At 35.2% G+C, this 17699-nt stretch overlaps 2 protein-coding genes across 6 annotated transcripts; both read left to right on the top strand.

Annotated features, from left to right (window-relative positions):
* Nucleotides 1-151: 151 nt before the first annotated feature.
* LOC106143476 (uncharacterized) lies at nt 152-10137 on the top strand. Of its 4 annotated transcripts, XM_013345579.2 has the most exons (12): nt 152-360; nt 588-768; nt 3016-3090; nt 3816-3870; nt 4435-4536; nt 4895-4963; nt 6527-6601; nt 7447-7525; nt 7711-7822; nt 8574-8647; nt 9086-9233; nt 9731-10137. In XM_013345579.2, the coding sequence occupies exons 1-12, from the start codon at nt 290-292 to the stop codon at nt 10094-10096; spliced, it is 1407 nt and encodes a 468-aa protein (XP_013201033.1). In that variant the 5' UTR covers nt 152-289; the 3' UTR covers nt 10097-10137. The 4 variants fall into 4 exon arrangements, with proteins under 4 accessions (XP_013201033.1, XP_013201035.1, XP_060807653.1 ...); XM_013345581.2 differs by lacking the exon at nt 3016-3090; XM_060951670.1 differs by lacking the exons at nt 152-360; nt 3016-3090 and adding an exon at nt 1699-1870 and having other exon boundaries at nt 595-768.
* Nucleotides 10138-12433: 2296 nt separating this feature from the next.
* On the top strand, nt 12434-17044 carry LOC106143480 (zinc finger protein 454). 2 transcript variants are annotated; one of them, XM_013345584.2, is made up of 6 exons: nt 12434-12660; nt 12832-12984; nt 13653-13787; nt 14087-14291; nt 14695-14838; nt 15393-17044. In XM_013345584.2, the coding sequence occupies exons 2-6, from the start codon at nt 12877-12879 to the stop codon at nt 16034-16036; spliced, it is 1236 nt and encodes a 411-aa protein (XP_013201038.1). In that variant the 5' UTR covers nt 12434-12660; nt 12832-12876; the 3' UTR covers nt 16037-17044. The 2 variants fall into 2 exon arrangements, with proteins under 2 accessions (XP_013201038.1, XP_060807642.1); XM_060951659.1 differs by having other exon boundaries at nt 12434-12984; nt 15393-17043.
* The last annotated feature ends 655 nt before the right edge of the window (nt 17045-17699 follow it).

Here is a 17699-nt window from a genome sequence, read left to right as displayed (position 1 = left end):
AACATTATGCTGAGAGGAAGGCTTTTTGATATTCACAAATACGCCCAAATTGTAAAATCCTGTTAGGTACTTAGTATACTTAAGTTTGTGATATCGAATAAATCTACTGTTAAAACAGTAGGGTTGGTAACACTGTAGTCCGTCCGCCATGTTGTGCTACGAGTTTTGTGATGGTGGTAGTTATGCTGTCAACAGATTGTGTTTCATTCGAGAATATTGAGATTTGCGACATATATAAATAAAACTCTGCTGGAAATTACGTATAAGTGTGTGGAAACTCTAGAGCAATATGCCTAAGTGTTCTATAAAGATGTGTGGTATAAACATGCACAAAAATCGACCAAGGCTGACGGTTCATAGGTTAGTAAATTGTTTTCTTTCAAAAGTGATTGGAATCATTTCGATTCAAAAGTAAAACTAAACAAAAACACAAATGTTTGCATAAACTGTCAATGTTTGGTATATTTTTTGGGAAAGATATTAATTTTATAAATTTCCCGTCGTCACTTGTTTACATTCTGATTATAGGGATGTGCTCAAAAAGAAAACATAAAATTTTTCCCACCTGTTATATATCTTATTTACAGAATTCCGACAAATGAAACCTTGAGAAGAAAATGGATAGAGGCGATTGGTGAGGAAAATATAAATCCCCGACATAAAAAGCCGATTGTCTGCTCATTGCATTTTGAAGAAAGCTGTTTTAATAGAACTCTTAATATTCTTAGACTACATGACAACGCAATACCCACAATATTTCCATTTCCCGTAAGTATTAGTACCATGGCCCTAATAATAATAACAGGACTGAGCACTTAGCAAAAATCAAAATAATTTGCTTTTGTAAAATAAACTTTAATTGAAGTATAGACATACTTTAATCTAGCGCCGTTTACAGAGGCAAAACGGTCCGAGCGGGATGTAGATAACGGAGGCCGTGTGTCCCTTTCTAACACTTGCCAGACTAAAAAAACATGGTAGTTAGTAGAAAACATGGGTAGAAAATTATAATTATAATTTCGTAAATTAATGAATTATTAATCAGACGCAAAGTGTAAATTACTTAATACATTAAAGTTCGTAAATGACTAAATATTCCGTAACAATAAATCGTAACTATTATTTAAAATTAGATCATTTAAAATTACTTGGAAGTATAATTTTTGATTAGGCTGTTAACACTACGAATGTGTCATGGCGATTCGGCAAGTACCTAATGTTGATTTCCGTGTTCACATTATTTTCAAATTACCATCAGTTTATGCCTATTTACTTCAAAATGGTGAAAAAATGTTGTGTAAAATTTTGTAAAAGTGAATCTTATGCAGGTTGTGGGATATCGTTTCACAGGTAAGCCAATCGAAAACAATTTTGAATATTGACAAGTAGGGTGTCCCGGCGATTCATATCTTGTTTGTATTGTATGTAAAATGAAAACAAGCTTACGAACAATAGACTGTAAATGATAATTGAGTAATTGTTACTATATTAGCTATTTAAATATTTTTTAATAACATTTCAGTAGGTTCACGTTTAACTAACCAAAACAAACAAGCAAACTATAAAGTAAATGTTATAATTATTGCAATGTAATACCATATTACCATGTTGAGTACTATTTCAAAAACACATTATTACATATAATTTGTGGTCACAAGCCAGAAAAATATTTTGATAGTGTGATTATATTCCTTTCAGTTTTCCTAAAGATGGAGAAATGAAACAAAAGTGGATAGATGTTATTACAACGTCGCAAAAAATAACGAAAAACTCCGTTGTCTGTAGCCGTCACTTCAAAAAAGAAGACTTTTATGAAGCTAACTCGCGACAGCTATTAAAAGTAGATGTAATACCATTTGTGTTTCCATCGGTATGTATGCTAAGCTAATACATATTTAAGCAAATAAAGTCTACTGCTTTAACCCCCGACACAAAAAGAGGGTTGTTATAAGTTTGACCGCTAAGTGTGTCTGTGGACGTGGCATCATAGCTCTTGAATGAGGAAACTGATTTAGATGCGTTTTTTTTATTTGCTAGCTAATTGTTATGCAATGGTTATTAGCTATGTTTTATCAAAATCAGTTTAAATTTAAAAAATGCGTGGAAATTATTTTATAACCTAAATTATCCACGATAATTGATGGATTTATTAAGTATTATTAGCTAAATTGTAGTTTATCGTGAGGCGCTTAAAATTATACAAAAAAGTCATATGCGTTCAAAAGTTAAAGAGGAAAAGCTGGGATTTTTAAACATCTGTGGACGTGACACCATAGCTCTTAAACGGGTAAACTGATTTAGATTTGTTTTTTTTATTTGCTAACAAAATTTTATGCGATGGATCTCAAACATGTTTTATCAAAATCCTTTTAAGTGTTTAAAAGTAATAGAGGAAAACTGGGATTTTTAAACGTAAGCTAATCTTTGTTTTTACACCCTATTGAAAATTATGAAGAACCACATGAGTTACAGCTGGTAAAAACAATAGCTAGGCCTGCGTCAAAAACTCCACAAAACAATTTTATTTAGTCATTTGTGATTTTAATAAAAATCTATGTACAATCATAGTTTTCTTTTATTTAACTTTATTTGTTCACTATCCCTATCCTATTTTACTCAAATCTTTACATACACATATGATACGTACATTTATGATACCTAAATGAGTAGTCTACCTATTAAAATATAATATTATACAAATATACTTTGTTCCACGAAAAATCTATATCATGGACACTTTAATAGAAAGAAACAAATAGCCTCTGTACTACCCATCCTACTCGGACCGACTTATGGTCAACAGTGCTCAGTCCTGTTATTTATTATTACGTCCATGATTAGTACTATAAAAATATTATCTGTGAATTGATAATAGTTTATTTATATTAACTCCCGACTATTATTAAAGGGATTATATATATCTAAAGGAAATATGTAAGGGAGTAACAGAGCTTTTGAATTTCTACAATACAAATTAATGATTTTATGTTGATAAGTTTCGTAATCCCTTTTTAGCTACGGGCTAGATATGACGGGCTGAATGAAAAGTGCAATATAAACATTGATGTTGCTAGTACCTCCACGATTAATGTATGTATCGCTACAATTTCTAGAACTACCTATAAATAAATAAATATTAAATATATATATATATATTATTCGTTTTAAATGTAGTACAAAATGGGGGTATAGTATCTAGTAGTTTATAAACTGGGTAGGTGAATGTTACCTTCTTCTAAATATTTTACCGATAACCAAGAGGAACTTTGTATAAATTTGCATCCCTTTGTACTGGCAGCCATTTTTGTAGATGATAGAAGTGCCGTGTGGTTCCTGGCACTAATAAAAAAAAGAATAGGACCACTCCATCTCTTTCCCATGGTTGTCGTAAAAGGCGATTAATTTATAATTTATATTAGGCTTACAAACTTGGGATTGTTTTTTTAGGCGATGGGCTAGCAACCTGTCACTATTTGGATCTCAATTCTATCATTAATCCAAATAGCTGAATGTGGCCGATCAGTCTTTTCAAGACTGTTGGCTCTGTCTACCCCCCAAGGGATATAGACGTGACCAGATGCATCTTGTGTAACACTGTCGGATTTTTTCACATACACTTGTACTGGATTTTAATTTAAAATGCTTTAAATATGGTACCTAATAATAATAATTTATATTTAAAAAATAAAAGCAAATCAAAACAAAAAGGCTTGTCAATTCTATATTTCCTATATTTTTGCTGTAACATCATGATATTCCCTATTAAGCCTACCTAAATATGTACCTATGTTATTTAATATATATTTTTGTTTTAGAATACCGATCAAGCGTCCAGGGTTGAAAATTTCTCATCATCAAAATTTACACAAGGCAAGTGAAAAATGAATAAAATGAAAAATGAAAAAATATTTATTCTTTAACTTACAATATGGTAAATAACAAAAGTGTTTGAAGTCTCCTGTTAAGTATGTAATACATACCTGTGTTAGGAGACTCCACAGCTTGCTTGCGTGCTTGTAGCACATCAGCACTAGGATCATTACATTACATAGTATAATACTAAGTCACTACTCGCTGTCTGTACCTTTTTATGCTTATCTATACTAATATTATAAAGCTGAAGAGTTTGTTTGTTTGAACGCGCTAATCTCAGGAACTGCTGATTCGAATTTAAAAATTATTTTAGCGTCGAATAGACCATTTATCGAGGAAGGCTTTAGGCTATATAACATCACGCTGCAACTATATGGAGCAAAGAAATAATGGAAAATGTGAAAAAAAGAACGGGGAAAATTATTCATCCTAAAGGGCTTCAATCATGCCAATAATAACTATTCCACGCAGACGAAGTCGCGGGCACAGCTAGTATTCTAATAAAGGATAATGTTGAATCACACGTTAATACTGTAACTAACACGCGTCTTTTGGTTTCAGATGGTACGGAACCGTCTTCATCCCGTACCTGGAAGCGAAGAAGAACTGATGATGATGATGAGTCTACTTTGTCGAACGTTGAAAGTCTGAGTGGACTCTCAGGTAAATAGTATATCACTTCACACTACGCTTTATTTTTTACCACTTTAAAATAAAAACCGGTGCTCTGACGAAGAGGAAAAACATCGTGAGAAAACCTGAATTTGACAACTGGATGTGTTACCACGACAGATCCAATTAAGAATAAAACCACTCCTTATTGTTAGCATGGATGTAAAAAGAGGATTCCTCTTGTAAGCGATGGGCTACCAACCTGTCACAATTTAAATCTCAATTCCATCAAAAAGCCATACAGCTCTGAACATGGCCTTTCAGTCTTTTCAAGAATGTTGGCTTTGTCTACCCCGGAAGGGATATAGATGTGACTATACTATGTACCTGTTTAAATGTTCCATTTTAGATGCTGAATCACCAGGCCCGCAATTTTCATGGCAGCAATCGACCAACCTCATTGAAGGCGACAATTCAGGTACCTACGTTCTCTTCATTATTCCTCCTGGGGACTTCCTGGCAAAAGGTCAGGTCAAGAGTACCCGATACTGACGGGCTTGCACGAAGAGAGTTATGAATGTGGATGAATAGAATAGTATAAATCGTGGAAGAATGCACATTGCACATTAAAAAAAATGAATGAAATTACGATTAAGTTAGTCACTGCCAGAAAAGAGGCGTACTTTTATGTGCGTACTCAAGGTACGGACTAACGTATATATTCTAACTACTTCACTGAATCTAGCGACGCACTATAAGCATATTTTTTAATAAACTGCACTCTTTGTTTATCATCATATTGTACATCGGTTTCTGCAAGAAAGAAGTTATAAATAAGAAAACATAATTGTAAATGTTTATACCCTATTATCTCTCCTAAGCAACGGTCACATGAAAAACCTTGGTATTTCTATTACATACTCGTTTACCCTATTTCTGTAGCAAATTCCATCAAAATCGGTTCAGTATTTTAAATGTGAGTGCGCTTTTGTTGTCATGCGTTTTATCGCTTGCGTACGGGTGCTTACGCTCCTGGTCACTCGCAGGACAAAGATTTCGAATCCGCGTATTGCGGGCGACAAAACGCATGACAGGAAATTAGCCCTAACGCACAGGTACACAAGGGTTACTTTCGCATTTGTAATATAAATAAGAATATTTTAGATTTTACTGGAGAGCGTCGGTGGACGAATCGGTAATGTGCCCGGTTAAAATGCGTGATGCGCATAAAGGCACCGGTTCGAATCCCACCTCGGCCATGTACCAATAACTATTTTCGAAGTTTGTACATTTGAATACTTAACGATGTTCTTACGGTTAAGGAAAACGTCGCGAGGAAACCTACACATTCAGGCAACGGGATGTGTTACCATGATCGATCCAATACGGGTTAGGGTAACCTGCAAAGGTTGCGGAGGTCAGATGGGAGTGGCTTCGTGTAAAAACCTGACTCACCTAAACCAAGATCCATGGTCAAAGTCATACCCCGGGCTCCTTGCCAGAGGATGCAACCGGGACTGAAGCCAGGGGGAGGATTGTAAGGATTTTACGGTCGGTGAGCGAGTTTAACTCGCGCTTTACTGGGTTTTTTGACGTGACGATGTCTTATAATTCGATTGAGCCGGCTGCATGCACGAAAAAACATGACTCATGCGGCGTTACCTCGCTCTGAGGCGTTCCATGTAAAGCTTGAAGAACGAGCGACAAATCAAAGGCACAATCGGCCTTCGCGTTCGGCAACGTCCTCCTTCTCTTCTTCTTCTTCTTCGTTACCTTTTCTCACTTTCTACGTGGGGTCGGAACAGTATTGTAGTTTCTTCCAATTAAAGTCAATTGCCATCTCACTGGTTAATTCCTATAATACCTCCTTCTCCATATCATACAAATCTATTAAACAAATGAAATTAAAATTCTCTTTTGAAAAATGCTACCATTCCATCAGTATTTTCTTAAGACGTTGTCACGTTCAACTTTCGTCAGTAAACTGACTTTACAGACAAGCGATATTTTTTTTTTACTTAAATGTATTATTTTATTTTAGATGGTGAATCCGAATCATCAGACCCGCAGTTTTCATGTGAGCAATCGACACGACTCACTGACGGCGACCATCCAGGTACGTTCTCATCATCATTCCACCTGCAAGTAAGATACTTTCACGAAAGGTCAGGTCAAGAGTACAACAAAGTTTGCACGAGGAGAGTTATGAATGCTGTGTGGATGAAGCGAAATAAGTGTGCAGATATCGTGGCAAGTGGAAAGATCTCTGATTTTAAAATTTCGTGTTGCATTATACTGTTAATAAGTAAATCTCAATTCTATCATTAAATCTTTTCAAGACTGTTGGCATTGTCTACCCCGCAAGAGATATAGACATGACCATATGTATGTATGTATGTATCATTAAGCCAAATAGCTGAGCGTGGCCTATCAGTCTTTTCAAGACTGTTGAGTCTGTCTGTAACCATATGTATGTTTGTATGTAGCTATAAATACCGTAACGTACCCTTTTTTTATCTCGGACGTTTCGAATCGTGTTACAATGATCAGTGGTCACCGAGCGACTGAAAACCAGCCGGCTACTGCTCCGTCTGTTCGGTGACCATGGATCATTATAACACGATTCGACTAAGGGAAAGGCTTCCGATCCCTTGTTTATAACAATGAATTCTCCTCTTAGGCGATTGGCAACCTGTCTCTGTCTGAATTTCAATTCTACCTTTAAGCGATACAGCTGCACGTCGCCCTTTAGTCTTTTTGAGAATGTGGGCTCTGTGTACCCCGTAAGAGATAAAGACGTGACTATATGTATGTATGTATGTACCTAGTGTTCTTCCGACTTTACAATTTTACGCACTCTGAACATTCTTATGTCTTTATTATTTCTTTTATTAATTAAGAATCTTCACAAATCAAGGGATCCTTATTTTAAAAAAATACACTAAATAATGTTTATTTCAGATGAAAATAAAGAAAACGAGTATGTAAGGGAAAAACATGAAGGTTTTACATGTGACCACTGCTTAGGAGAAATAATAGGGTAAGCATTACATTTTTTTCATATTATTGAGTATTATTATATTATTTCGCATATTTCCTGCACTTTAGAATAGAACCACTCCATTATGGATGTTGTGAAAGGCGAATCAGGGATAAGCTTATAAACTGATCAAATTGGTCAACTTTTGCTAATAATATGAGGTTTTATGTGTATTTTATTATCAGTTTCAGATACACTTGCATACAATGTGACAACTACGACTTGTGCGGCGAGTGCGAGAGCAAATTGGTGCATCCGCTGCATTACATACTGCGCGTGAGCACGCCGAAGCCTTATGTGAGTTTCGCTACAGTACTATCATATTTTAAATTATTTCCAAATACAAATACTTTATTTGCTATAAATGCGGTACAATTATAGGTGTTAAAAAGCATATACATTTCGCGCATTTAACCTGTCATGGATTGCAATGCAAAAATACAGAAAATTCCCAACACAAGTATCATTTGATTACTTACTGGGAAGACCTTGCATAATAAATGTATTATCGGAAATATTCGAGGGCTCAGAATAGCGCAAATACGACCTTTTTTAAAGAATATTAAAACTGAAAAAAAAAAATGTCTCCTGCTATCCTCGCTCATAATAGTATTATCGTAGTAGAGTCTACTAAGTAGTCTAGACAGTCCGCGAGTTAAAATGGCGCGCTCTGGTTTGCTCAAATATGTTCGCGCCATAAATAAAAAAATGCCTTTTTTACACCTCTATAGGTTTAAGAATTTATTTCTCAAAAGAATACGAGTATTCACTTATAGAGGAAACTTGTATTCTATTATATACTAGATATAAACTAAACGAATTTCTACAAGCGTATCAAGTAAAAATAATATTCTAATATCTACTCATTCAAGTATTTATAAAAGTTAAATATAGTCTTATTCTCAATTACATATGAATTTATGACCCTCTAATACTATTAGCTAAGACCATCCATTAGCTATTATACTCACACTACATATATACACTTTCAATCGCCGTAATGACATTTCTGTTGTATTTTTCATTAAAAACAAATTTTATTTTTCAGCATGAAATTAAACGCATCATAGACGCAGTAAGACTGAAAATAATCGCATTAGAGGAAGCTGCGAACCACCATGGGTATGTGATGTATTTCTTTACTAGCTTTTGTCCACGTGGTTTCCTATTTAGCAGTAAAAAGTAGTACTAACTCAGGATTTACTCTCTGTGCCAAAATTCCATCAAAATCGGTTCAGTGAAAGTGTAACCATCAGACAGACTTACCGAGGGTTACTTGGTAACTTTTGTATGTTGAGGTGACTTAGGAAAAATTAAAGTTATCAAGAACGTTAAATTTGTTACACATACAGTTGCCTGAATTCCCAGGTTTACCTGTTTGCCCCTCACCACCGCAAGAATTTAAAATAGATAGAATAAACATTAATTGTGATTCCTGAATTCTTTCGCTTCATACTTGTCGGTATCGGGTACTCTAGACCCGTATTCTGCCAGAACGTCTCTGATTTTTCTTCAAGGTATATTAACTAAAGCTTTATTTTTTTTAATATATTTTCACAGAGATAATTTCGACGACGTAGTAATAAAGAAAGAAGAGGATCCCTTCGAAAGAGAGACGAACGAGCCATTAGAACTACAACCAGAGACAAATGAAGATGTAACTGCGGGGGCGGAACAGCCAGAGACAAGTAGAATATCTGATCGTGAAGTGAGTTCCGCTGCTAACATTATAAATGCGAAGGCATAATTTATTCGTTATTTTTTATTTGTTTGTCTCTTGTTTTGTTTGTTATCTACTGAACCAACCTTCTTGAAATTTTGCGTATATGTCTGAAGAAGAACATAGGTACTTTTCATTCCGTTAATAATTTTAGTTCCCCTGGGATTTGCGAAACACCTGTATTATTTTTAAGGTGGCGCTAAATTCGCGCGTGTGTAGAGCTCATTCCTCAAGTCCATTATGACATTAAGACAATGCCAATATTCACAAGACTTGAAAAAGATAATGTACATCATTACCTACGTCTTGAGAATATTGGCATTGTCTACCCCCATAGAGGATAAGGATGTGATACATTTTTGTGTAGAACCCTCAAATGGTGTGTGTGACGGACACTTCTTTATTTGCGAGAGTTCTAGAAAAGCTTAATCTTAATTTTTTTTGTTTGAATGGTACTTTGAAACATTGCCATTATTTGTTTACAGGTACCAACTAATTCTATGCCGAAACAATTTATAACTGAGACTGGTTCTTTACAAACTAATTTTGGAGTGAACACTAGGGTTTTGGAAAACCAGAGTATGCATAGAACGCAAAGTAAATCAAATGAAGATCTAGAAGATTCCAATATAAGTGAAAATATCGATTTTGAAGAAGAAACGTGGCTGGATGAGTCGCTTCTTGAAAGTGACGAATTCGACACAAGTTGGGTTACTCCGAAGGACCAAGGACATATTGATTTAGGTGACAGAATCACCTTGACCACATCTCTGAGAGGAGTTTCTAGAAGAAAGCAATTGAAAACTACTGGAAAGAAACCGGTGGGAAGAAGAAAAAAGAAACGAAACTAAAATATAAAGAGTACAATAGATGGCTGTGATAACATTTTAATAATTTTATTTAGTACAAATCTTGAGATTAAAGATTTTGATCATGAATTTAGTTTACTTTTTTAAATTTTTTCATTGCAGGGAATCAATTTCCTTTCCTTGATTAATACTCCTTGATTTTCTATACTAAAAAAAGAATGGGATCGATCAACAATAACTAGCTGAAAGAAAAACTTATTCATCATACTCTAGGTGTTTCTTAATGCATTTTCATTGGGAGCAAACATTAAGGACATAATGTACATTCAGTCAGAAAAGTATCGGGAATGGATTATTTATTTATGGTTCCAAATTCAAATTTTTGTTTTTTTTTTGTTGTTGTTAGATTGGCACAACTGTTTTCCATTTTGGCGCGGAGTTTGAGTTGCATCTGTTGTTTACATTAAATACAGTGCTATTTTTAGTTATATCATATCTAGTGTGTATTGCTAATTTCATAATGGATAAAAACATCGAACAAAGAGTTTGTCTTAAATTTTGCATTGCCAATGGAATATCGTGTTCGGAGTCACTGAAAATGTTACAGAAGGCTTACGGTGAATCGACTTTATCAAAAACTCGTGCTTATGAGTGGTACAAAGCGTTCAAAAGCGGTCGAGATGTGATGGTAGGCCATCAACGTCTGCAACTGAAGTTAACATCGCAAAAGTGAAGGAAATAGTGACTGAAAATCCTCATTCAACTTTGAGAGAGATAGCCACCGAACTTTCTGTATCTCACGAGTCGATCCGTACCATTTTAACTAATAATTTGGGTATGAAACATGTTGCCGCTCGGCTAGTCCCAAAAGACCTGAATTTTTTTCAAAAACTCAATCGCATGAGAGTCGCTGAGGACATGCTAGAACGAGTCAATTCCGACCCAACATTCATGAAACGCATTGTTACTGGTGACGAGACGTGGGTTTACGAGTTTGACATGCAAACTAGTCAACAAGCTTCGGAGTGGCGCCTTCCAACTGAACCGAAACCGAAAAAACCACGCCAAAGTCGTTCAAAAGTCAAAGTCATGTTGACTGTTTTCTTTGACTATCGCGGTGTTGTGCACTCGGAATTCTTGCCGGAAGGTCAAACGGTAAATAAGGAATATTATTTGAGTGTTATGCGGCGTTTAAGAGAGCAAATCCGACGAAAAAGGCCAGATTTGTGGAAAGAAAATTCTTGGATTTTGCACCATGATAATGCACCTTCGCACAAGGCCATCATTGTGAACGAATTTTTAACCAAACACTCAACAAATACCATCGAGCAACCACCATATTCACCAGATATGGTTCCAGCCGACTTTTTTCTTTTTCCTAAACTCAAATTACCACTTCGTGGCACCCGTTTTCAATCGGTAGAAGACATAAAAGAGAATTCGCGGCGAGAACTGACCTCAATTCCGGAAACAGCGTTTAAAAAATGTTTTGATGATTGAATTATTCGTTGGCGTAAGTGTATCGTTTCTAAAGGAGCATATTTTGAAGGTGATAAAATAAATTGGGATGAATAACAAACAGTTTGTGTATTATTGATCTTTTCCTGCTACTTTCTTGACAGAGTAGTATATGTACATAATGTTACCATGATCCAATATTGGGTAGGCGACGAGGAAAAATAAGTAGGTACCGTACAAATCCACACTGAAGTTTGCAAAAGTCTGCCGCAACAAATCATGTTTTTTAATAACCATGTCAAAAATCCTGTTTAGCTATATTAAGCTCCACTAGATTAAACGTCTTGCCTTTTATTAAAGATGTGCAATTAGTAGACTAGAGTCGTTTCGTTTAAAATCTGACCACCATGTAACAACTCAATGGGAATAGTGGGATAGACCGGAATTATTCAAGATATTCAATCAATAGCGCACCACGAAGACCCAGAGACGTGAGGATATAACGTTACCTACCTTTTATTTTCCAGATTCTCCAGACATTTTCATTATTTAGGTACCTACCTTTTACGGCCTCTGTGGCTCAGCGGTAGTACGCTTGTCTGTGACACCGGAGGTCCCGGGTTCGAATCCCGGCCAGGGCATGATGAGAAAAGAACTTTTTCTGATTGGCCTGGGTCTTGGATGTTTATCTATATAAGTATTTATTATAAAATATAGTATCGTTGAGTTAGTATCTCGTAACACAAGTCTCGAACTTACTTCGAGGCTAACTCAATCAGTGTAATTTGTCCCGTATATATTTATTTATTTATTTATCTACCTCCCATGAACTTAATCATAATCAATCATATATTAAAAAATAAATGTTAACCACATGTCAACGTCAACACAAGATCAAGCGTCAATATCGTTAGTGTCAGTCACAGAGATCACAACACAACAACAAACAATAAAGTGTGGGCAACTTACCTACCACATTAGGCGCAAGTCTGAAGCTATCATTGTGGCGAAATCTGGAAAAAAATATACGCATTGCCTGGGGAAAGATCTTCCTTTGGTTGCGGTCTAATATCTATGTTAGCGCCCCTTTTGCTGCCTGCCAAGGTTTCAGAATGATTCCGGGGATGTAGAATAGATGCGCAAAAAAAGTAAATGAAGATTATATTTTGAAGATAGCTTTAGTTTGTGCTAATCTTTAGAGGGTTAGCGCTTATTTATGCAAATCGCTTTTTAAGTCCGCTCCATCGTCTCGTCATAGTCAAATATTAATATCTGTGATCCAATGCAATGCAACACTAAATAAATTTTTCCGGATCTAGGTAAATTATAATTATTTGTGGAGCGTGTGAATGTGATAAATTATAATGAACGAGTATGCACCGATATGCCGTATTTGTTTGTCGTTCAACTTGCGGCTGTTACCGATTGCCGATACCTTACAGCTTGTATTTGAGAGGATCACAAGAACTCCTGTAAGTTTTGACTGTTTTTAACTATTTGCACCTGTGCCTAAAAATTCTTTGTTACTAACACATTCCCACTAAAATTCCAAAGATAATCTCTTAAGTGCTACACTTTCCTAGATAATAAATAGTAACAATACCAAATTTCATCTTCTTACACCCAGTAGTTTCAGCCATACATTGTTTAACTTTGTCAGTAACAGTTCTGGCCTTAACTGGTAAAATGAATGGTTTAATGATATTTTTTTTATAGTAAAATAACTGTAACAGTTTTGCCAACAAATTACATAAAATTGAGGTACGCTCCTGGAATTCATCCCAAACTAGATGAAATCTGTAACTTGAATGATAAAAAGAGACATTAAGACGGCGAAGAGAGTTACCAAATACAAAATACTTGTGAAAAAAAAAATCCATGCTTTTAAGTTGGCACACAATATATAATTTACTAGCTTATGCTCCTGTGGGAATTATGAGGAAAAAGAGTATTAAAGCCTATCTTATTCCTAAAGGTCTATTCTATCTGTGTTTATTTCAGTAACATATTTTGAATAGTTTTGAGTTTATTCATTACAAACAAGCAAATCTTTTCTTTTTATTATACCTAAGTGTGGATTAATAAAAATTTTCAGTTTTTTTAAAAACATGATAACAGTAATTTAAAATTGTGATTTCAGCTTCTGACTCCTGACCTGCGACCAGTAACAGCTTGTTACATCTGCTATGCCCAGCTGAAGAAGTGCTACAAGTTTATGGTCACATCAGCGAAAGCTGAAGAAATTTTGACAGTACTGTTGAAGCGAAATTCTCAAGTAATCAGAATTCTTTACATCTCAATCATCTTATATTCTTTATTTTTATGTAATTAGGCAGACAGATGCATTCTTTTGTTTATACAATATTGGAGGCTTTTGTCTTGTATCTCGCATCCATTTAATGTAATATTTTTTTTGCATAAATAGTTGTTGACCAAAGCAAGGAAGCACAAGTGCCAATTTTTATTGTGAGAAAATGGGAAAATTTTGAAAAAGAGGATAAATGAAATGAAACCTAATCCACCACTACTACTAAAGCTAATATTCTATATTCCTACTTATTGATTTATTTTCAGCTCACAAAGAGATCAGTATCCCTAGTAAACCGCAAGGATAACGGACTGTGTGGAAACCTAGTCACAACGACTGCAGAATGTATTGACTCTCTTCCAATTCTCAGTAAGCCACCCAAGCTTGACAGCGAAGATACCCTGGCAGATGTAGAGGTCAAAAATGAGTTGCATTATGCAGCGTGTGGCTTCAAAGTTGAGGTGTCAGATTGTAAGTTATCTCTTTCTCATCGTGGAATGTTTCGTGTTGCACTCTCTGCTATTAAGCTTCTTGGTCTGCCACTGTAGCAAGACACGCACGAAGCCTTTTATTTCCCGCGAAAAACTATTGCTATTCCGTTTCACGTCATAATAAAAAGCGAAACAGCAATAGCTTTTCGCGCGTTCAGGGGTTCAGTTGTTTGGCTTAATGATAAGATTGAAATTCAAACAGTCAGGTTGCTAGCCCATCACTCGAAAGAAGAATCCCAAGTTTACAAGCCTATCACATCTTTGTTTCAAAAAGAGTAAACATACACTTTTATTACAATTAGTGTGTTGTTGTCGTATCGGTGCCAGGAACAACTAGGAAAATAAAAATTATAAAAAAAAAATATGATGATATTAATTTTTAGATCCTGACTCCGAGCACCCAGGAGAAGAGGAGTCTACGGCAGCTGAGGATGACCACAGTGAAGGCGATAGCATAGCCTTAAAGAGTGCGGGTGAATTGCAGCCACATGGCCCAGATTTTATTATGGGCACAGTTAATTCTGATGGTATTTTATATACACCATTCATTTGATAATTTATTCATAAAATACATAGTTAAAATCACGTCTTTTTACTGGAGGGGTAGGCTGAGACTACATCTTTCCACTTGCCACGATCCCTGCATACTTCCTTCGCACCTCCAAATTTAAAGATATACATTAACTCTAACTGCAGTCAGAATGATATATGCAGCTGTCTTCCTATTTCACAAGTGTCATTTACCAGCTTTTATATCGATCACAACCTTAAAGTCATGTATTCAAATTCATCTTGTTTCCTAATAACTTTATATATGAGAACTGAGAGAAATAATCAAATGCACTATATTTAAGAAAACCGAAAAACAATAATAGTTTTACGATAAAATTAGTTTCAATGTTTTTATATACTAAGACAATGGTATAAAATATGCCAGCTGGCTTTGCCTGTAAATATTTAAATATCAACCTCGTAGGTATTGAGTGATCATCCATCCATCCGAAATAATATTACGTCAAAATAATTTCAATGTCAAGTCACGATGTAAGTTCGAGTAATTCACCTATTTTTTAAATTTCAGATGGCGCTGTGGCTATCAAAAGCGAGGATATGGAACTCGTATATGAAATAGTGGTAGCACCTGAAGAGAATATGACAAAACGAATTCAAAAGCGGCACAAATCAAATAAGGCGAAATCGGGCAATGGAAAATATAAATGTAATGTTTGTGAACAAAGATATTGTGGTACCTACGAATTGAATCGCCATTTAAAAACTCACACCGGTGTAAAACCTTTTGAATGTAATATATGTCAACGGAATTTTTTTAGAAAGCATCATTTGCAAGAACATTTAAAGACACACACGTCTGAGAAACTTCACGAGTGTCATGTTTGTCGAAACCGATTTAGAAGAAAGCATCACTTGCAAAGGCATTTAAAAATTCACACCGACGAGAAACCATTTGAATGCAACATTTGCAAGCGGCGGTTCATTTCTCGGCACAATTGGGAAATACATTTGAGAACTCATACTGGTGAGAAACCATATAAATGTGACGTTTGTCAACGACAATATATAAATAAAGATGCTCTCAGATATCACTTAAAGATAAATAGTGGGCAAAAAGTTTATAAATGCAATACTTGTCATAACAAGTTTCATTACAAGTTGAAGAATCGTGTTCAAAAGTGCAATTGTTGTAAAAGAAAAGTAGACATTTAATATAGGCACATAAACATTTAATTTTAAGGGCTCCTGGTAAAGGGTCAGGTCAAAAGTACCCGAAACCGCCGAGCTTGCATGAAGAGAGTTATGAATGTGGATGAAGTGAAGGAAGTATGCAAAAATTGTGGCAAGTGGTAAGAGGTAGTCTCTGCCTACCGGGAAAGAGGCGTGATTTTATGTATGAATGTATGTAACATTTTAAATGGGTACGTGTCAATCAAAATGCCAGAGCTGGCTTCACACCACGATCGCATGTGTTACAGCCCCGCGCTGGAGCAAGCAATTTCTCGACAGCGGTTTTATGGCAATTAAATTAACAAGGAAAAGGAACTCACCGTAACACGATAGAGTTGATGTACATACCAATATAATGTACTACATTCATATTATTAAGAATAAATATTTAATTAACATTAAAATCTGTCTTATTTACAAAATATAGTTGATTATTAATTACTAGCTGTCCCGGCAAACGTTGTTTTGAAAATATTTTTTTAAGTAATTTCTAGTTAAAAAAAAATGTTAAGGGACATCACTAAGGGGTATGAAAAATAGATGTTGGCCGATTCTCAGACCTACTCAATATGCTCACAAAATTTCATGAGAATCGGTCAAGGAGTACGGAAACTAACATTGTGACACGAGAATTTTATATATAAGATACCATATATATGTATGAAAGTTGTGAATTGTATCCATATTATATTACATTTTATATTATACGCTTACACGGCTGAGCGCTGGACGGATCTTTATTAAATTTGGAATAGAGCAAACGGGGTCTGTTTATTTGATATATTTTAACCACGTAGGTTTTCTTTGTTTCTCCAACGGATTTAAGCATTGTTTCCGGCTCAGACTAACGGTCGACCGAAAAGTCTATTTGTACACCTCTCTCAATTGCATGAGAAGCTTTTGATAGTATTCTCAGTATTTGGGTGGCATACAAGTATATAGGGCCGTTTCAGCATGGAGCACTTCCAGTGACTTGCTTCTTCTTCCTCCAGCCGTTAGTCCCAGTTACATCCTCATATTTCTAGAGAGGAACCCGGGGTGCGCCAACCCATACTATAGAGTTATGATACGATAGAGGGAGACATAAATAAAAAGAAACTTATTTTAAATGAAATTCGATTTATATTATATGTATTTGCATTTAAAATTACATTTAGCTCACGTACCATTTTAACGTTCATTAAATACTATACAATAGGAATGTTCGCGCCAAAATTCAAAGAAAGCCCTCCTAGATACAGTTGGGATTTTTCTTCGTGGCTCGACCGCACTGGAAACTCTAACTCACATTCAATAAAGAAGACACAAGTTCACAATAATAGACAGTTCGTGTCTATTTTAAAAATCACTTGTTATATTGACTCACTATATTATTAATTCGCTCATGTAAATTATAATTTACAAGACGTGGAATCCATAATTATCACCTTTAAAACAATATAAATTACGAAAAATGACTAGATGCTTGCAAATGAATAATGATACTCTAAACTTATAGCTATTGCGTTCATCGAACGAGAGCGGGAATAATTTGTTTGTGACTATTTTATCTGACACAAAAAAATTACAGAAGAATGACTAGATGTTTGCAAATAAAAATATCCACAATTTCAACAAAAATTCCTGGGTTGATCGTCTAACGTTT

This window comes from Amyelois transitella, chromosome 25, assembly GCF_032362555.1.
Source record: "Amyelois transitella isolate CPQ chromosome 25, ilAmyTran1.1, whole genome shotgun sequence".
Classification (NCBI taxonomy): Eukaryota; Metazoa; Arthropoda; class Insecta; order Lepidoptera; family Pyralidae; genus Amyelois; species Amyelois transitella.
This window is presented reverse-complemented; position numbering and strand designations above follow the sequence as displayed.

What these genes read in the sequence shown, in the direction of transcription:
- LOC106143480 (XM_013345584.2), top strand. Translation starts at nt 12,877, where the DNA reads ATGAACGAGTATGCACCGATATGCCGTATTTGTTTGTCGTTCAACTTG. An exon ending in TGTTGAAGCGAAATTCTCAA is followed by an intron (nt 13,788 to 14,086) that starts GTAATCAGAATT and finishes ATTTATTTTCAG; the next exon opens with CTCACAAAGAGATCAGTATC. An exon ending in GGGCACAGTTAATTCTGATG is followed by an intron (nt 14,839 to 15,392) that starts GTATTTTATATA and finishes TTTAAATTTCAG; the next exon opens with ATGGCGCTGTGGCTATCAAA.
- LOC106143476 (XM_013345579.2), top strand. Translation starts at nt 290, where the DNA reads ATGCCTAAGTGTTCTATAAAGATGTGTGGTATAAACATGCACAAAAAT. An exon ending in CCAAGGCTGACGGTTCATAG is followed by an intron (nt 361 to 587) that starts GTTAGTAAATTG and finishes TCTTATTTACAG; the next exon opens with AATTCCGACAAATGAAACCT. An exon ending in CTAGTACCTCCACGATTAAT is followed by an intron (nt 3,091 to 3,815) that starts GTATGTATCGCT and finishes TTTTTGTTTTAG; the next exon opens with AATACCGATCAAGCGTCCAG.